General features: G+C 40.3%; 1 protein-coding gene across 1 annotated transcript in view; it reads right to left on the bottom strand.

The window, feature by feature from the left end:
• Window positions 1-22,041, bottom strand: part of MARCHF11 (membrane associated ring-CH-type finger 11) — a 37,554-nt gene that overhangs the window by 5,617 nt on the left and 9,896 nt on the right. Inside the window, exon 3 of the mRNA XM_075706086.1 lies at window positions 1,803-1,995. Within this exon, the coding sequence (XP_075562201.1) occupies window positions 1,803-1,995 (193 nt within the window). The remainder of the gene's footprint in view (window positions 1-1,802; window positions 1,996-22,041) is intronic.

The following is a 22,041-nucleotide window of genomic DNA, read 5'->3' as shown; positions in this document are numbered from 1 at the left end:
GGACTATACAATATGCATTTATGTAATTACAGGCAAGTCAGTTTATCTGGTGGGTGAAGACAGCTGCATGTCCACTTTGCTCCTGCACGGTGCCAGTCGGGCCAGAAGCTCCATAGCCGTGTGAGGTACCTGTTGGCTCAGCAGCTTCCAGTCCAGAGGTGGCCTGAGCCTGGCTGGCTTGAAAGGCAGCTACATAACTGCATGTGCCAATATAGTGAAGGCTCTCCTTACAATAGTTCGCTTCTACAGATAAATACAGTAATATTTCTGATCACCCACAGGTGTTCTTGACTGATTTTGAGATTAACTTGGTTTGGGTGTTTTAACAGTCGAACAAATGGGGAGAAATGGAAATAGTTTGAAATAACTGGTTATTCCAAGTAATTTTTTTACAATTGTAATCTTAGTGAAAAAAGAGAAATCTGTATAAATGAAAAGTTCAGAATGCCTGAAGCACATTTTTTCTTCACTTAGTGTTTTTTTAAACAAAAGCAAAATCTCAATATTGAGTGTTAAGCCAGAAAAAGTGGTATTCAGGAATCAGCATGTAAGAGGACATGTAGCTGAGCCCTTCTTTTCATTTAAAAGCTGAGCACTTGTCCAGAGTATTAGAGACCTAGATTCTGTTCATTTTTCTGTCTGAGAAGATTTGGTTTCACAGAAGAAACCCTGTGTTCTAAAATATTCCACAGTGGGCTTCTCTTAGAAAAATTACATAATAAACAGAACTGCTGATCCAGCTGAAATATAAATATATAAATACTCATACAGTAATGGGATGGTTTCAATAAAAGATGATATGGCTTTATGTTTGGAGCAAAAGCCTTGATATTAGGAATCACTCTGTTTCTTTGCACCTTATTGAGCAGAATTCAGCACTGTCCTTATGAATTCCCACATATGAGATTGGGATAACATCAACATTTATCACTCAGAAATCTCAAAGCAAACATCAGATAGCATTTGACTTCTGGATTTTCTTGGAATTGCAATTCTAAGAATGTGGTTTAATGTTTACTGCAATTATTAAATTTTCTCTGCAAATAACCGTAGCTATTCTAACAATCAATTCAAAGTTGTTTTATCAAATTCTAAAGGGATTTCTATTTAATATTTCTGGGTCCAGTATATTTTCAGAAATTTCAAAACTGGTCAAAATAGCTTTGCAGTAAATTGCATTTTCTTTTATAAGATTTCAGCTAGAATTAAATTACTTGAGACTTTTTAGTAGTATAGTAACCTATTATAGTTAGCACTATTAGAGTGTTTCATACCTGTTTATGATGTACAAAGAACTCATGTCTGTCTTCTCTGTTCTTTTCTATTACTAGTACAGTGACCTATATAAGTCTGTGCAACTTAATTTTGGATATGTATTTTGATGACATTCTCAAGGATTTCTTCTGCGCTTCATGATGGTACAATCTACTGATGCCACTTTGCATCAGTAGAAGACTTGACAGCACGTGATTTGACTAATTATTTTAATAATGTTTTTGTTATTTTCATCAATTTAACTTCTTGAACTTTGCTAGCCGTCTATTTTTTTCAAGAAATTGAAACTGATCCTGTTCTCACCTCTAAGATCTTGGGGAGACACTTTAATGAATCTGAGAGTAAAGTTTCTTTTTTTTCTCTTTGCAGTATTTGTAACACTGTAAAAAGCAGTTATTTGCCAAAGGTACCAGCTGAGAATAAATCTGCAAAGACCTGGAGTGATTGATTAGAGTGACCAATTAGAAAAATAGATATAGTCACAGTCTTAAACCACAGTCTGTGCTGTTTAAAGATTTTGAGCTTACCTATGCATACTAGATCCATAAAACCATACATTCCATAGCAGATTTGAAAAAGGATGTCCTTTCTTTGCCATACTGCATAAGGGCTGAAGGCTGACCATAGAAGCCAAGTCACACTTGCTACTAAGAACAGAGATCCTAGGATTACAGCAACCATCTGCACTTTCTCAACCAGTGTTATAGTAATGCTTTGCCACTAAAAGAGAAACAAAGTTGTATTAAGATAAAAATGTTATTTTCTGTGATTGTACATTCAACTCCACTTTTTTCCTGAAATCAGAAATTATTTTAATATTTATACATATCTTCATAGATCTTTACTAATATCCTGGATACTGACATTTTATACATTTTTTTTTACCTATTTCACTTTTAGTTAAAGTGAAACTAATAGTTGCTTCCCCATCCCCTCCAGCATCACTATCATCACCATCTAGCTGTGAACTTCAGAAAAGTTAATAGTTTTATTCCTGTTTTGAATACATAGGCAAAAAAAATACTTAGTCTTAGGAATGGAACTCAGCCTTTCATATTTGTGGGCTAATGAAGAGAATTAAAAAAAGTTGGGAAGACAATCTTACATATGTTTTATGTTAGCGTGACAAGTTGAATGTAACAACTTTCCTTTCCATCCCGCCTCAATTCTGAAGCCATTTTTCACTTTCCTGCTGCTCATCAAAGAAGTTCCAGGCTATGTCCAGACATACCAAAGGAGTTGGGTTAACCAGTACTAAAATTACAGACACCTGCAGCCTAGTATGGAAGCAACCTGAAGATGCAGGAGGAGCCCTGAATGTAGATAGCATGAACATTTCTTTTCAGTGCACCTCCCTTTTGTCTGCCCTTCCAGGGAAGGCTGTATCCTCTGTATATGAGGTGACTCAGATTTATAGTGTGAAAAGACTTAAATATAAAAGAGTATGCTTACTGAATTTTGCCAAGATACAAATAAAAATAAAATTTTATTAAAACAAAGAGTCACAAAACCAAAACACAGCATAAGGGAAAAAGCATTCTAGATTGTACATGACATATATGGTCTTTCTTGGCCATAATTGTCTAAATTAGCTTGGCAGACTCCCCACTCTAGCCCCATCACCTATTACAGAGCTAGTATGCAGACTCTGTAGACTGCCATCTTTCCTGTTCCCAACTTTGAACATACCTGCCCCCTTATATGGTTGCAATAGGGAATAAATGGAGAAAGAGCTACTGAAGTAAGGGCTCTATTACCTCTTTTCCCATCTGGCAACAGTTTTTCCTTTTTACTGTTACTTTATGAAAGCTTTCTCTTTTTACCAGCATTTGGGTACCCAGTACTGTAGGATCATAGGATGCTAGAACAATTCAGGTGGCAAGGGGCTGTAGGAGGTCTCTAATTCAACTTCCTGCTCAAAACAGGGTCAGTGATGAGATCAGACTAGGTTGCTCAGGGCTTTGTTCAGTAACACGTTGAAAACCTCCAAGCATGGAGACTGTTCAGCCTCTCTGGGCAACCTGTTCCACTTTTGACTGTCCTTAGGCTGAAAAATGTTTTTGTTAAAAAATGTTTTTCTTATATCCAGTCTGATCCTCTTTTGTTCCAACTTATGCTCTCTTCCTTCCATCAAGTACCACTATGAAGAGCCTGGGTGGGCAATGAGGTCCTCCGCCCCTTTCTTCTCTTTCAGCTTTTTCCATCAACTTTTCTACTGCTGCCTAATTTGCACATCTGTTGCTGCATGTCTTCTCTTGTTGCAGCCTTCTGAATATAATAGTACAAAAAGATAGCTGTATAACAGCTATATATACAAAATACATTTGTAAATTGTCTATCTTGAAATACTATCCTTTTATAATGAACTTATTAAACTCATACTAGCTATGTCATTGAACTTCAGGGTTTGGCATGGGGCTATTCATGTCAAACAATACCGGTTTTATGGTAAAGCAAGTATGGATACTCATTTCCTTTGTTAGAATTTTTTTTTATAAGGTCAAGGAAGGTCATTAACAAGTGATGCATGACAGAATGGTGTGAGCTTCTTATGACTCAGATATTACTTGTACACAGGATTTAAATGTCAGGACTGAAATTCATAGAACTCTCTTTAGACTCTATAGGGATATGTTCAACAAAGTTATTTTTCATTTCTCAGCTGAAGCCACATAGTGTGACTTGGCAGAAAACTGTCAAAAATGCTATTGGTTATGTATCTCTTTCTATCTTCTTTCATTATCAGTGTGAGACAGACCTGTAATAAATTTGTTCAGAATGTCTCAAATCAAAGTACATTTACATGAAGTAAAGCTTCAACTGTCACAAAATATTAAACTGTCAAATTCATGGAAGAAGCTGGCAATAAATGGAAAAAACTGTTATATCACTGAAATAAACAGCAGATCTTTCACAGTGCCATTTCAGCAATGCAGAATTTCCTAAATGCACTTCAGTTTATTTAGATTTTTCTTTTTTTTTAAACCTAGATTACTCATAATTATTCTGCAAAGATAGCACTGAACAGAAGGAAAAGTAGTCCAAACATTTGGGATAAGTAATGCAGCATGGAGTCTAGATATAAAGCCCATCCCTTATTCTGATGGTGTCTGACAACCAATTTCTATTCTCATCCCCACTCTCAACCAGAATCAACTACTCCTACCATAGTTTTCCATCTCATGAGGGCTTTTGTTGGCTTACCCAAACTTTTTCTTTCTAGAAAAGCTTTAACTTGAAAAGTCCTAAGAAACATAGATATGATCCTTACCTCTTCTCAAGAACCTGAGCACCTTCTCAAGAATGTATTCTAGTTATTTTGCTAGTCTCCTGATCAGATGAATTGTCTGTCAAGAATGCAAGCAATTGAATTGCTCAACCTCAATAAATTCAGTAATTCCAAAGATTCAGCATATTAGCATGCTACCAACCAGGAAGGGGAGCCACCCCAATTACTGAGAAAATGCTCAAGCATTCCACAGGTTGTAGTTCCTAACTCCTTTGCCTTTAAAAATCAAAGAACAGTTACAAAAAAAACCCAAAAACAACAAAACAAAACAACCAAGAACCCCAAAAAGGGGTTGGATGTCTTCTATTACTCATCTACTTTGGCCTTTGTGGTATTCACTGCCTTTCTTCTACAAAAGAAACTGTAGTCCTCAACCTTCCTCAATATGGAGGTCAGCAGTAACCAAGCAGTTTAAACATTTTAGGAAAGTCACCTCCCTATTAGTGTAATCTGTAAGTTAAACTAATTGATGAGATCCCACAGTAGATAGAGGAGGAAGGACTGTATGCATAAGATGGAAGGCATTCAGGAAAGTTTTGTGCAAAACTGCTAACTTGCCTCCTAGTGCTAGGCAGTCTGCCAGAATCCAACACCGTAAGAGTGATAGGGTGGGATGGGTTGGTATTAGGCTCTAACATGTGATCGGTTTGGGGACCCTGGTCTCTGTGTATGTCCCTCCTTAGTGCTAATGGCAAGAAGACTGTGGATGTTCCTGATTACTAACTTACCTCAACTGAAATTTCCTCCTCCTTGCCCCCCTCCAATCAGTTTTCCTTCAGAACAGACTGAGATTGCCTCTTGGGAAATGAATGTCTTGATTTTTTTCCCGTGTTTTGAGTTTGGGTACAAATTATGAAAACTGAACAGATCTTACTGAGACAGGCATATTTTTCACATAATGAAGAAGGTATTCCGTTGTTATGACATTATTCACAATTAAGTAAGTTTGGAAGGTTCGGTCCTTTACTTAGCCATGGACAGTATTAGCCATTAGGCAACAAGAGGAACTACATAGGACTGCATTGTTTGGTGGCATTGCATTTCATAACAAGGCTTGTGAAGAGGAACTGGAGCTGAGGTCACACTGCTTTCTTCTACCTGGAGTCTTACAGCACAGCTAATATATGAGACTATACACTCTGACAGACACCCAGGAACAGAAGACTCCTTTTCTAAGAGTAAGATTCTTTTTATAGTATCAAAAGCCAGCTAAACTTCATTTGATTTCTCACCATCATTTACCTTATTGTATGCCCTGTTATATGTTGTTATAATCACTTCACCTTATAATGTCAAACTAATGGCTTACAATAAAGAGGTCTCAAAAATACTGCAGTCTCAAAAATACTGCAGTAAAAATAATTCAGTGATAGCTAATGTTGAGAAATTGCATTTAGAATTTAACAGACTAAAATATTTAACATTCCAAATTGAATGATCTCATTATTAGTGTGTCATAATTTAAATCCATTATTTCCATGTGTTTCTCATTTTCTTCATATAACTTGTCTCACAGCTCTTAATTGCTCATGATTATAAATTATGACTTCCTAATTTGTTTTTGTCATTTGCTGACTATACATTCCATAATCAGCAACAGTTCTTTTACCTAAGTATTTTGCCAAGTTAGGAAAGATCTATACAGCCTTTTAGTGTCAGTCTCTGTAAAGTACATGACCCTAAAAAGTAAATATTATGACAAAGATTACCATTTTTGCTTAAAAACTAGAAGTTGAAAGAAAATTTTAAACATTTTGCATCTAGATAACTATAATAATGTGAGTAATTTTTCAGACAGATTCATAAAATAATTTCTCATTTAAATATCTATGAAATAGGATCCCGTTTCATATTCCTTCCCATCATATCTATAGTGTTATGATGTACCACGCCGTTCCTGTTGGCCATGAAAAGAATGCATTTTACTTTAATATAGTATGATGAAATCTTCCACTGAAAATGGTTCCTTCATAAACAAAATACAATTTATGCTTCTGATTTTAATGTAATACTGTCCGTCCCTTGAAACCTTCCTACACTTTTACTTCTACTGACACTTCATTATGTTTGGCTCTTTTAATCTTTTATTTACCACTGGTCTTCCTTTCATGAATCATTTGGGAGTCTAGTATATTGGTACACTATAGTTCTAATGCTGACCCCAGAAACATTGCTCCTCTTTTCTTCTAAGGGCTCTGTCAAGCAGAAATACTGCATGATTTCTTATTTTTTGAGGTTAAGACTTCCAGAACTTGAAAGAAACATATCGCTTTGATGGATTAATTGTTAAAGAATAAAGTTAATACAGTTATATGCTTGTCCTTACTAACATAAAGATGGATATAATATTCAAAGATCTGTCATCTTTGAGATAAAGCAGTATTAACTTGGCTTTTTTTTAATGGTGCCTTGTAAAACCCCATTGATTATTGTAAAATACATGGCAGAAAAGTGATCTAAAAAGTACTGACCGAGACTGTGCTTGTACCTAGAATACATTACATGAAAAACATCTGCAGTGAAACTACAGGTTTTCCTACATCCTTAATAAAGAATATATGAAATTTCCTTATGGCTCCCCAAATGTATACCTGCTTCTACTGTCCCAGTTTGTAATCCACCAAAATTCCTTAAACCAAAGAGCTGTTGGGGGCTACCCCACTCTGTTCTCTCAGAAACACAGCTTATTATGGACACTGCTGACTGAAGTCTCTCATTCCCTCTAGTCATTCTGGAATGTACATTTTATATAAAAGTAACTAAAAATCGCTGGCAGTGACCTATTATAACCTGATTAACCTGAACACATATCAATTATATGACCTCAAAAAGTTTTTGTTAGATTGCACTAATTGCTATGATTGCTAGAATCAGACAGCTCTGACAAGAAAAAGTTCTTTCCTGCTGTCATTCATTCTGTATAATAGGATTTGCAATCTGTGTACATATGAATAAAACCCTTACAGAAGCAAAAGAATGCAATGATTTAGGTCCAACAAACCATTTTTGAAGCGCCTGTTCCTTACTTTATCTTGTTAGTAGTCTAGATGATTAGATACTTTTCTAACATGTTTTGCAGTAAGCATACATTGACTACATGATTTAATATGCAGTGATACTGTGAACTGATTGACCATCCCAGATAGAAAATGCATAGTTTTGAGTACACACACACACACACCACACAAACACTTGAAATGTCATTTTTGGCTATAGGCTTCTATTTTTATGTCTTTTTTAAAAAAAGAATCAATGCCACAAAAATTGCAGCTCACCATTAATGCCTATCTATTTTGATAAATTATTAGCACATGGAGTGCCTGTAGTCATAATGCCCATTATCTTTTCATGTATCAGAGAGCTCATCAATACAGATAATTTGGTTTGTATGTAACTTCTCAGTGTGCTTGGAAGGCTGTACCGATATTTTACTTGGGACATTCTGAAAGCACAATGTTTACTGTGGAGATACCATCCATCCATGTGCACCACATAAGCAATTTAGTTGATAGTTCCTGGAAGTGTTGGTTTAATGCCTGTACATGACTGAGTAGAACATCTACACCTACAGTAGATGTATCTCAGATTTCTGAGTGCCCAGAAGCCTGGACATCCTGAGCAACGTACAAAATCTTCAAATTCTATTACATTCATTTTTCAAAATGCTTCAAAAGAAAGGCTGGCCCTTTAATAATGAGCATACTTGAACCAGGAATCATTCCACAGTAGCTAATATAGTATTCTCAACAGATAAAACCATATGAAACAAAAATATGAAACCTGCTAAATGTCCTATTTGTACCAAGTAGCATTTTTTTCTAATTCTTGATTTCCGCTTTTCATTAAGAATTGCCTGTTAATCTACCAGGATCAAATTCTGCCCAAAATATATATCACAGAATACTTAAAAGTCATGGTGTGTTGTAGAGATGTATCTGTGAGAAATATGTAAGGTTAAAGTGAATTATTCTCAAGTCAGCTTTTAACTCATACAAGACTCTAACCAATTAAGTTTAGCTTAGTGGCTCAGTTTGCCAGTATTTTGAACATTCCATGAGCATGTGTATACTCGGTGAAAGCCAGTAAATGAAAATTACCACTCTACATGAATAAATACTATTCCTACTGTAAAGTAGGAACTGGTTCTGTTTCTGTAATTTCTGTTGCAGCTTTACTGGAAATACTGAGTTTCATTGCAACCTAGCTGTACTCCTGATAGCATTATCTGAAAATTAAATATGAATGAATGGAGGAAATGAAAGCCTGCCATGGTTGTTGCCTTCTCTGTAACTTAAAGATGATCTGCAAAATTAAACTGAAAACAGCTCAAGCATAGACCATCATGTTATGGATAGGTGAGAAAATCCCATTTATTCTAATTACTAAAATTTATTCTAATTCTAACATTTATTCCAATTACTGAGAAGAAGTTGGTCTCAGCAAGATTATAAACCAGTCGTGTGAAAGAGGTATTAACAATTTTCACACCATCTAGTCACTTAGGATGGTTAACCATATTTTGCCTATACAACTCTTGCACTTCTCTTTGGACACAAACAGATGGTATTAAAAAGGGTTCTGGAGTTGCTTTTTCCTTCTCTCCTGGGAAAGGAACTGTTTGTAAATTCTAGCTAAAACTGTTGAATACTTTTAACTAAAAAAAATGCTGAGCATGAGGCTAAGATCATGCAGCTTATTATGATACTAATGCACTCACCAAATATGTGTAAATAATTGTCCAGCATGGAGGGACAGAATAAGCCTCTTTGACAAAAATGCCCTGGCCACTAGTCAGTATACAGAGGGATCATCTGTTCTTGATGTCTTCTTGTCTGTCTTATTGAAAGCATTTGAGTATTAATTCCAGTTCATTCACTGAAACTCATGTTTCATCTGCTAGCTGAACTTTCTGAAAGTGCTGGCTACTCTTTCTCTGCCTTTTTGACTCTATGAATAATTAAATAATTTTTACAACCCATACAAGAGGAAACACAGAGGGTTTATCTGAGAATATTCTACCCTCTAATGGTTGGTGCATTCTCTTGTGAGACACCTTGACTCAAATCCATTGTTCACCTGAGTTAAAGCAAGGTTTTAACCTTCCACCTGTAAAGATACTATTTTAGTAACTGAGATTTACATGGTATTCAGGATATTCAATAATAGAACTCTTTCAAAGTAATTTATTGGAACACTTCCAGTTCCCATACAGTACATAGATGTTCACTGAACCAAAGAGAAAGCAAATGGAATTGATTCCTCTATTCACATCACATCCATAGGGATGAAAAGGGAGATGATTTTAGTATGGTACAAAGCATCAGGACTTATCTCTGACACTGGCCTATTTCAGTGGGTTCTGGATGCTGAAAGAGGCCATGGAAAGGCCTTTCCTGGAAAAGAACCATATAAATGATGTGAAGGTGGATGAAATGCCTTATAATTGGAATTTTAGAGTTCAAAGTTCCCAGTTTACTGAAAGAAAAATGAAAGAGGACTCCTCTAAAGCATTTGAGTACTCTAAAAGGGGTAGAAAATGCTAAGTATTAATGTGTTTTTCCAATCCAGGCACAACACAAAATGATGGTTAGATGGTGGAGCCAAAGAATGTAGATGTACAAACAAATTCAATTAGTTAAGCACAGTTAAGAAGTTGTAAAGCATCAATTACCAACATTTTGATTAAAGTACACAGTATTTACTGCTTTCTACTATCTGCTTCTAGGCAGTCTGTGAATCCAAAGACATGAAATCAAGTTGTGCATCACCATCTATTGTCACTGGATTCCTGTGCATCCTGCAGCAACATTATTCACAGCTGAGAATCAGGGACTTCACAACGGTTCTGGCACAAAACAACTCTGTACCCTTGGTTAGGCACAAAGAAGCACCTTCACTGACCAGTCTTCTTCCTATTGCTATATGGCAATGATGTGTTTCAGCAGTGAAGGGTATAACCTCAGCACAAAACAGCTCAGTACAAATACTGGCCTGTGGCCTTTCTGGCTCTGAACAAAAACTAATTTACAGAACAGGATCAGAATTTTCATGTGAAAATCTGGAAGACACACAACATGAGGGAAGAGACAATCCTGATTTCATACACTTCTTTGTATGATATAAAACAAAGAAAACTTCAGATTTTGAGGGCTACAAAAAGACTAAAGAAACAAATTCTGAGTTCAAAGGTGTGGTTCTTGCCTTGTCTAATCCCTAAGCAAGATCACGTGTGAAGGTCAAAAGGCCAGATGATAAGAATACCAAGGTATTATCCACTAGCATGTAATCATGAAGAAGACAATCCTGGGTTCCAGCTTGTACAAAATCTGGCAGATACTGCTCTAAAAGTCAGTTAGAATGTAATTTATTAGATTAGCAAATCAATTTGATTCTGTAATCAATTAAATTAGCAATAAATCTTCACTTGAAGACAACTTAGTCATAATTATAAAATTTTAGACTGCAAATGAATACAGTAAATAACATACTGCTTCAAAATTTGGCCTAATGGAATAATTAATGTATTTATTTGTTATCATTGTTTTATATATTACATATTATGCATAATAATTAAACCGTGATATAAAATGATTCGCAATACATTTATAAGTATTAATATAATGTATGCTTACTACTAATAGTACTAATAATTATTTTAATTATTAAGTTATTAATTAAAAAATCTAATAAACAGCAAAATGTAAAAAGTCAGTTGCCTTAGCTTTTTCAGGTACTGCTACATAATCACAACTACAAACTAGTTGGTACTGTTGTTTCAGTCAGTAATCACATTTTTTCTTAGTTTGGGGTAGCCATGATTTTGATCACCCAGTTACTTAAAAGACTCCATTTTTAAGATCTGAAAATGTATAAGATGTAGTGCTTAATTACAGAAAGTGGAAATTAAGATACTAAGTATCATCAAATATGATAGCTCTATCTGTAAAAAAATAATATAGTTGCCTTTATAGTATACTCTACACCAGAAACTCTGTATTTATCTCTAACCATATCATGAATATGTCTGAAATCCCTTAGAGGAAGTACCTTGAATTGCACAGTATAACTGATGCTTTTGAACACTGAAAATACCCAGCTTTCTGACTTGTTATATTGTACATAAGCATTCATAGTACTGCAAGAAGCAATGGTTACAATATCAAAAGCTGTAATATCCATTCCTATCATTATGTTTGAAAGTCCCTAAACTATAAATTGTTCTTGTCTTAATGGTGCTTATATGACTTACACATAACCCATGTGCCATCTCTTGCAGTACCAATACAGATATAAAAATAAAAATACCTTCAGTTTCTCTCAAATATAAGAAGCACCTCAGAGAATGAAAGGTAGGTACATGCTGTCCACATGGAAAACACGCTTATCAAAGAACCACTTACTCTTCTGCAGATTGTCACTTTTCAAGTTTATATATATAAACACACTCACATTTTGTTGTCTCTAGACAACAGTCCCCTCTTTACATTCACTAATTACATATGACAGAGGTACTGGTCTTCTTTTTAGAAGAGCAGCTCTCAGATTGCTCTGTCCTCCAGTCAGCACTACTTCTGGATTCCTTAACGATATTAATAATAACATTTGAGCTCTAATGAAACTAGTTCAGGGCACTCTTGGAAAAACACCCTAGTGGCCCTATAGGATATAAGTCCTGAAACAATTTGTTACCCACTTAGAAGTTTTTTTGCACATAGACTGCTGCTCTTTTTGACCTCGCTGGAATGGATAGAAACAGGCAAGTAGATCTTCCAATGGCCCTGGTTCTGCCATTGTAGTAAACCAAAAATTTCTTGATATCCAAAGTTTGTAAGCAACTCATCCTTACAAGGACGATGCCTAACAAAGAAAGCAGGGAAGGCTTCTCCATCTCAGATGGAGTTCTCACTCACTCACTAGACTCTGAGAAACATCAAGACTATAAGCTGAGAAAACGCAGAGCATCTAAGACTGCTGACTGCAGACAAAGCTAATGGAACATGTCTCAGCCTTGTGAAATAGCTAGTACAAGATCTCATGGCTCAAAGCATGCAAAGAGATAACTGGCTTAGACATCTGGTAAGGGGAGGACCTAATATTCCTCTTCAGGTAGGTTTGCCCAGTCAGACCTGGCTGACTGTTAGTAATTTATCCAACATTCAAATCTGAAGTAGAAAATATCGACTAGGGCTCAGTATCCTAAAAACCTATATGGAAAAAAAAAAAATCAGGAAAATGGCCAGTATTCTGACACTGACACCACTGTCCTGGTTTCGGCTGGGATAGAGTTAATTTTCTTCCTAACAGCAGGCATAGTGCTGTGTTTTGGATTTAGTAGGAGAAGAATGTTGATAACAGGCTGATGTTTGTAGTTGTTGCTGAGTACTGCTTATGCTAGTCAAGGACTTTTTCAGCTTCCCATGCTCTGCCAGGCGCACAAGAAACTGGGAGGGGGCACAGCCAGAATAGTTGATCCAAACTGACCAAAGGGCTATTCCATACCATATGACGTCATGCTCAGTATATAAACTGGGGGGGGTTGGCCGGGGAGCAGTGATCGCTGCTCGGGAACTGTCTGGGTATCGGTCGGCGGGTGGTGAGCAATTGCATTGTGCATCACTTGCTTCGTGTATCATTATTATTATTATCATTATTATACTGTTACTATTAGCATTACTATTTGACTTTATTTCAATTATTAAACTGTTCTTATCTCAGCCCAGGAGTGTTTCTCACTCTTACTCCTCCGATTCTCTCCCCCATCCCATCGGGGTAGGGGGAGTGAGCGAGCGGCTGCGTGGTGCTTAGTTGCTGGCTGGGGCTAAACCACGACAGTCCTTTTTGGCGCCCAACGTGGGGCTTGAGATAACAACAGATTAATCAGAGTGTATTAAGGAGTCTGTTAACAGTTGCCGGTCACGATATTAGTTCTTCTGATCTGCATCATGTTCTTTTTTTTGCAGCACGCGTTAAAGCTTGCTGTCAGTTTGTGTAGTGTGCTATGCTCTGCAGTGATTCATGATCTTTTGCTTGGGAGGCTCCTTATCAAAACCCTGACCTTGAGCATTCTTTGGTATTTGGGTTTCATACAGAAGTCACTACTGTACTTCGGGTACTACCTCATAGAGAGAGTTAGCAATTATACTTCTTACTCTGAGAGGCTTGTTGTGGAGGAAATACAGAATGGCACCTTTGCTGCTTTCTTCTATGATGTTTCCTCCTTCATTACAACAACTTTCCTGTATCTTGAACACCCCTGGGCAGTTAAGATACTTCTATTGATAATTCTTGGGAATGTTGTTTCCATTTTGATAAAGGTCAGTAAGCAGTTTAAAAATACCATCCAGAGATCTACCCCAAGGCTGGATAGTTATGAGTGGCAGGGTGTGTGGGATCGTATGCGCAAGTACCTAGGGCAGTGGGGACCTCCAGTGTTTTGGAACTTCACCCCTGAACAAGTGCAGAATCCTGAAGAATTAGTAAAGTATTTGGAAGAAGTATGTTGTCACCCTGGTAGCTCCAGAGAGACACAAATCATTGCAACATGCTGGGGACTGGCCCATGCCTATCGAGCCGTGGTCAACGCTAATCAGTACCCTCAAAAGAAAGAGAAGGTCTCTGGATCTGATGACAAAACAACAAGCACTGTGGCTACTCAAACCCCCACTACAGGCCCTGCGGCTACTCCAACCCCCACTACAGGCCTTGCAGCTACTCAAACCCCTGCCCCAGGCACTGTGGCTACTCCAGCCACAGCCATGAGCACTGCGGCTACTCAAACCCCAGTGACAGACACTGTGGCTAAACCAGAGAACCAACCTGCGCCGGTATCAGTTGCCCCTATACAGAAGAAAAAATACACGAGGAAATCAGTTCGTTTAGTAAGGGATGAAGATGAACCAGGGCCATCACAAGAACCAGAGGAGGAAGAACCCATAAATGAGATGGTGACCACCCGATCCCTATCCCTGAGTGAGCTGCGAGATATGCGAAAAGATTTTGGTCGTCATCCAGGCGAGCACATCATCACCTGGCTGCTCCGATGCTGGGATAACGGGGCCAGTAGCCTGGATTTAGAGGGTAGGGAAGCCAAGCAGCTGGGATCCCTTTCCAGGGAAGGGGGCATTGACAAAGCAATTGGAAAAGGGGCAAAACCGCTCAGCCTCTGGAGGCGACTTCTGTCAAGCGTGAAGGAAAGGTATCCCTTCAAGGAGGATGTTTTATACCGCCCAAGCAAATGGACCACCGTAGAGAAAGGTATCCAGTACCTGAGGGAATTAGGCGTGCTGGAGGTGATTTACAGTGACCTGAATGATGAGCGGTTAACCAAAGACCCAGATGAAGTCAGGTGCACACAATCCATGTGGCGGAAGGTGGTACGGAGCGCACCAGCATCGTATTCCAACTCGTTGGCAATACTAGCCTGGAAAGACGACGAGGCACCAACGGTGGATGAAGTGGCTAGACAACTCTGGGACTACGAAGAAAAGCTCTCTTCCTCCCTACGGGCCTGTGTCTCGGCTGTGGAAAAACTGTCTGAAAAAATATGCCAAGAGTTCCAACAACTCAGAGAGGATCTGTCCTACTCCCCACCTGCACGGACCAGTGTCTCAGCCATTAGGAGTCAACGTCCCTATGCTCAAGAGAGAGGATATAGAGGATACACACCACGGGGCACCCTGTGGTTTTACCTGCGTGATTATGGAGAGGACATGAGAAAGTGGGATGGAAAACCCACCTCAACCTTAGAGGCACGGGTGCGTGAATTGCAAGGAAAAACTATTAGAAAAGGCGGTTCTCCCAGGAAAATTGCAGCTCCAGTTTCCAGTGAGCAGTTCCCGAGACAGAGTAAGAGGGCTAATTTTACTTCCGACCTTGATCAGGGAACTTTTGATTCACATTTACAGGAAGTGAACAACGAATACTGTGACCAGTGTTAGAGGGGCCCTGCCTCCAGCCAGGTGGAGGAAAGGGACAACCGGGTTTACTGGACTGTGTGGATTCGATGGCCTGGAACGTCAGACCCACAGGAGTATAAGGCTCTAGTGGACACTGGTGCACAGTGCACGCTAATGCCATCAAACTATAGAGGGGCAGAACCCATTTGTATTTCTGGAGTGACAGGGGGATCCCAACAGCTAACTGTACTGGAAGCTGAAGTGAGCCTAACTGGGAATGAGTGGCAAAAGCACCCCATTGTGACTGGCCCAGATGCTCCGTGCATCCTTGGCATAGACTACCTCAGGAGAGGGTATTTCAAGGACCCAAAAGGGTACCGGTGGGCTTTTGGTATAGCTGCTTTGGAGACAGAGGAAATTAAACAGTTGTCCACCTTGCCCGGTCTCTCAGAGGACCCTTCAATTGTAGGGTTGCTGAAGGTTGAGGAACAACAGGTGCCGATTGCTACCACAACTGTGCACAGGCGGCAATATCGCACCAACCGAGACTCCCTGATTCCCATCCATAACCTGATTCGTCGACTGGAGAGCCAGGGAGTGATCAGCAAGACTCGCTCACCCTTTAACAGTCCCATATGGCCAGTGCGAAAGTCTAATGGGGAGTGGAGACTAACAGTGGACTATCGTGGCCTGAACGAAGTTACACCGCCGCTGAGTGCTGCCGTGCCAGACATGCTAGAACTTCAATATGAACTGGAGTCAAAGGCAGCTAAGTGGTATGCCACAATTGATATTGCTAATGCATTTTTCTCCATCCCTTTGGCAGCAGAGTGCAGACCCCAGTTTGCTTTTACCTGGAGGGGTGTTCAGTACACCTGGAACCGACTGCCCCAGGGGTGGAAGCACAGCCCCACCATTTGCCATGGACTGATCCAGACAGCACTGGAACAGGGTGAAGCTCCAGAACATCTGCAGTACATTGATGACATCATTGTGTGGGGCAATACAGCAGAAGAAGTTTTTGAGAAGGGAAAGAAAATAGTCCAAATCCTTCTGAAGGCTGGTTTTGCCATAAAACAGAGTAAGGTCAAGGGGCCTGCACAGGAGATCCAGTTTTTAGGAATAAAATGGCAAGATGGACGTCGTCAGATCCCAATGGATGTGATCAACAAAATAACAGCTATGTCCCCACCAACTAGCAAAAAGGAAACACAAGCTTTCTTAGGCGTTGTGGGGTTTTGGAGAATGCATATTCCAAATTACAGCCAGATCGTAAGCCCTCTCTATCAAGTGACCCGGAAGAAGAACGAATTCAAATGGGGCCCTGAGCAACAACAAGCCTTTGAACAAATTAAACGTGAGATAGTTCATGCAGTAGCCCTTGGGCCAGTCCGGGCAGGGCAGGATATTAAAAATGTGCTCTACACTGCAGCCGGGGAGAATGGCCCTACCTGGAGCCTCTGGCAGAAAGCACCAGGGGAGACTCGAGGTCGACCCCTAGGGTTTTGGAGTCGGGGATACAGAGGATCCGAAGCCCGCTACACTCCAACTGAGAAAGAGATACTGGCAGCATATGAAGGGGTTCGAGCTGCTTCAGAAGTGGTTGGTACTGAAGCACAGCTCCTGCTGGCACCCCGACTGCCGGTGTTGGGCTGGATGTTCAAAGGGAGGGTCCCCTCTACACATCATGCAACTGATGCTACATGGAGTAAGTGGGTTGCATTGATCACACAACGGGCTCGAATAGGAAACCCCAGTCGCCCAGGAATCCTGGAAGTGATCATGGACTGGCCAGAAGGAAAAAACATTAGAATATCACCAGAGGAGGAGGTGACACGTGCTGAAGAGGCCCCACTGTATAATAAATTGCCAGAAAATGAAAAGCAATATGCCCTGTTCACTGATGGGTCCTGTCGTCTCGTGGGAAAGCATCGGAGGTGGAAAGCTGCTGTATGGAGTCCTATACGACAAGTGGCAGAAACTGCTGAAGGAGAAGGGGAGTCGAGTCAGTTTGCAGAGGTGAAAGCCATCCAGCTGGCTTTAGATATTGCTGAAAGAGAAAAGTGGCCAGTCCTTTATCTCTATACTGACTCATGGATGGTGGCAAATGCCCTGTGGGGGTGGCTGCAGCAATGGAAGCAGAGCAACTGGCAGCGCAGAGGCAAACCAATCTGGGCTGCCGCATTGTGGCAAGATATTGCTGCCCGGGTAGAGAACCTGGTTGTAAAAGTTCGTCATGTAGATGCTCATGTACCTAAGAGTCGGGCCACTGAAGAACATCAAAACAACCAGCAAGTAGATCAGGCTGCTAAGATTGAAGTGGCTCAGGTGGATTTGGACTGGCAACACAAGGGTGAATTATTTATAGCTCGGTGGGCCCATGATGCCTCAGGCCATCAAGGAAGGGATGCAACGTATAAATGGGCTCGTGATCGAGGGGTGGACTTAACTATGGACAGTATTGCACAGGTTATTCATGAGTGTGAAACATGCGCTGCAATCAAGCAAGCCAAGCAGTTCAAGCCCCTTGGGTATAGTGAACGATGGCTAAAATATAAATATGGGGAGGCCTGGCAGATTGATTACATCACGCTCCCACAGACCCGCCAGGGCAAGCGCTATGTGCTCACCATGGTGGAAGCAACCACTGGATGGCTGGAAACATATCCCGTGCCCCATGCCACCGCCCGGAACACCATCCTGGGCCTTGAAAAGCAAGTCCTGTGGCGACATGGCACCCCAGAAAGAATTGAGTCAGACAACGGGACTCATTTCCGAAACAACCTCATAGACACCTGGGCCAAAGAGCACGGCATTGAGTGGGTATATCACATCCCTTACCATGCACCAGCCTCCGGAAAAATTGAGCGATACAATGGATTGTTAAAGACTACCCTGAGAGCAATGGGTGGTGGGACGTTTAAACATTGGGATACGCATTTAGCAAAAGCCACCTGGTTAGTCAACACCAGGGGATCTGCCAATCGAGCTGGCCCTGCCCAATCAAAACTTTTACGTACTGTAGAAGGAGATAAAGTTCCTGTAGTGCACATGAAAAATATGCTGGGGAAGACAGTCTGGGTTACTTCCCCCTCTGGCAAAGGCAAACCCATTCGTGGGATTGCTTTTGCTCAAGGACCTGGGTGCACTTGGTGGGTGATGCGAAAGGATGGGGAAGCCCAATGTGTACCTCAAGGGAATTTGATTTTGGGTGAAAATAGCCAATGAACTGAATTGTATAATATTAATTGCTTTATAATACTATATATTATGATTGCTATATGCCGCATCAATGGTATTGCAGTAAGAATTGCCCAGCCTAAGGAAAATGAACTTTGATGAAACCATGTTGGAATGAGAACTGACTTCAGCATGCAACAGTCCAACACTGCACACTACCTGTCCTGCTCTGAAAGACTGTGATGACAGATGGAACCCAAAGTCATGGGCTAAATGAACTCAATGGACATTTTAGGGGGATGGGCCATAGACGAAGGGAATGATATCTGTGTGTATATCAAGATAGGGAAAGGGGTGGTGATTAATTGGAACACATTGGAAAGGGGAGGGCCTGTGCATGACGTAGATGGTATAGAATAAGGGGTGGATACTGTCCTGGTTTCGGCTGGGATAGAGTTAATTTTCTTCCTAACAGCAGGCATAGTGCTGTGTTTTGGATTTAGTAGGAGAAGAATGTTGATAACAGGCTGATGTTTGTAGTTGTTGCTGAGTACTGCTTATGCTAGTCAAGGACTTTTTCAGCTTCCCATGCTCTGCCAGGCGCACAAGAAACTGGGAGGGGGCACAGCCAGAATAGTTGATCCAAACTGACCAAAGGGCTATTCCATACCATATGACGTCATGCTCAGTATATAAACTGGGGGGGGTTGGCCGGGGAGCAGTGATCGCTGCTCGGGAACTGTCTGGGTATCGGTCGGCGGGTGGTGAGCAATTGCATTGTGCATCACTTGCTTCGTGTATCATTATTATTATTATCATTATTATACTGTTACTATTAGCATTACTATTTGACTTTATTTCAATTATTAAACTGTTCTTATCTCAGCCCAGGAGTGTTTCTCACTCTTACTCCTCCGATTCTCTCCCCCATCCCATCGGGGTAGGGGGAGTGAGCGAGCGGCTGCGTGGTGCTTAGTTGCTGGCTGGGGCTAAACCACGACACACCACACAGCTTTTTCTGTGCTGTAGTGAAGAGGACCATTTCTGCCACACTGGTCTTAGCTCACAGCAGATTCTAAGGGAGAAGAGAGATTGAAGGAAGGAATGCATCATTTCTCCAGTCAGGGAACTGGGAATGAGTGGGTAGCCTCAGTGCTGAAGGAGAAAGATTGGTATTTTTTGTGACTATGAAAATAAGCCTCGGCAACCTTCCAATAGAAGAACAGCTTTTAGAATATCACTTTTGAACACCTGCTCATGGTCCACCAGAGTGAAGCAGCTCAGCCTCTCAGCCAACATGTTAATCGAGTCCAGTAGTGGAATTCTCCAGCAGGCAGCTAAGCAGCTGCTACTTTGGACCCACAACACCCTGCAGAGATGTTGAGTGCCACAGGCAGACTGAGCAGTAGGATCGCGGCCTTCCAGCACATACAGAAATTTTCAGAAAGTGTTGCTTTATTAATGAAAATAAACAAAAGAGATGCAAATTAATCACCCCTTTGGAGAAATGCAAATTCTCAATGAATTTGAGTTTGTAAATAAAGTTATTTAACTTTCTAAAGTAATTTTCTTTTTCATTTCATAAAACATATTCTACAAAACCCTCTTCCCCCTCAAGGGGTCCTACAAGAAAGATGGGGAGGGAGTCTTTATCAGGGATTGTAGTGATAGGCCAAGGTTTAACTGTTTAAAATGGAAAGAGGGTAGATTTAGATTAGATATTAGGAAAAAATTCTTTACTGTGAGGGTGGTGAGGCACTGGAACAGGGTGCCCAGAGAAGTTGTGGCTGCCCCATCCCTGGAAGTGTTCAAGGCCAGGTTGGATGGGGCTTTGAGCAACCTGGTCTAGTGGAAGGTGTCCCTGACCATGGCAGGGGGGATGGAACTAGATGATCTTTAAGGTCCCTTCCAAACCAAACCATTCTATGATTCTGTGATTCTATGATTCCCCTAAAGTGAATGGAATTAGGTCTTGATTACCAGAAGAAAAAAAAAAAAGACAGTGTAACTCCTGCTGAAGCAGGTCTCTATCCCAAGAATCTTCCTGACTTTTGTCACAATACTGGAAAAGGAATAGTCAGCATAGTTACTGAGGGGAATAGAGAAATAGTCACAGATTTAATTTCATAACCAAGGGTCACATCCTTAGGGATTCATATGTCAGAGGCAACAATGGTTCAGTACTTACACAACCTGGCCAATTCATCAGCCAAGTTAGGGAAAGATGAAAAAGAAGGAGAGAGTGACACCAGGACAAAGACATGGCTTCCTATTCACACTTCAGATATGCTAATTTAGGGTGACAGGACATAGCACTGTGGAAATGCTAGGCAACTTTTAAGTAAACAGACTTGAAGCCTGTACCTCTGAACCCAAAGAAGGAAGAAAGGAACCTTTTGGAGGTTATCATGAGGACCTGATGCATGAGAGCTGTACAAAGAAGATAAAGATTCACTTGCATCACGTGATAAACACCAAGACATCTGAGAGTAACTTTGAACTACTGAAACTACTTTCTCTTCTGAAATAGTCTAGGATAGAAGACTGAAGTCCTTAGATCTTGTAGGTCATAATTGCTATGGCTAGGTTCACAGCAATTATATCAGCAAGATCTATGAAAGCATGAGGGAAAGGTCCAGGGGAAAGGTAAGTTTCTAAAATCCCCACAGCCATAAACTCTTCCCAGGGAATGCACAGCAGATTTCCCACAAATTTCTAAACACATTCAAGTATGTGGTAACAATATCAACTCCCAGCGGAGAAGCTCTGAAGTAGACACATTTCCATAGAATAACCAGCAATTTCACATATTTTCTAGATCATTTACCCAAGGCTATAGGAAGGAAAGAACAGGCTGAAGTAGAGGATTTTGAAATCCTCAAGATGCATTTGATGGTCCCTCTCCGTATACTGAGCAGTGGATGATATGAAGATCTTTCCCTTAAGTTTGACAGATATCAGAAGGCATGAGTAATTAATCAAATTACTGTTTGGTGCAAGCATCCAGAAAGCAATGAGATGATATGCACTATTCTGTAAATGCTGCTTGAGGAGGATGCGACCCTCTTTATTAAGTCTCAGGAGGATTTTAAGTCATCATTGTACATTTAAATACAGGCAAAGTGTCCTTTTTGGAAGGTGACATCAAATGATTGGAGCTTCCAATGATTCTTGCAGTGACTAAAGAAGGAGGTTATATGGAGGACAGTGTTGCAAATGCAGGAAAAGGCTGCGAGTGTAGGACTCGAATATTCTCTTCATGTTATTCTGATGCAAGCCAGTGAGCTCACATCAGCTGCTATGCCGATTCCTTCAAGTAAAATATGTCATATTGCTTTCCTCCTATGAAACAGCAGCCCTGAAATTGAGATGCAGAATTTAGTCATCCAAGGAGGAACGCAA

The sequence above is a fragment of the Pelecanus crispus genome, chromosome 2 (genome assembly GCF_030463565.1).
Source record: "Pelecanus crispus isolate bPelCri1 chromosome 2, bPelCri1.pri, whole genome shotgun sequence".
NCBI lineage: Eukaryota > Metazoa > Chordata > Aves > Pelecaniformes > Pelecanidae > Pelecanus > Pelecanus crispus.
This window is presented reverse-complemented; position numbering and strand designations above follow the sequence as displayed.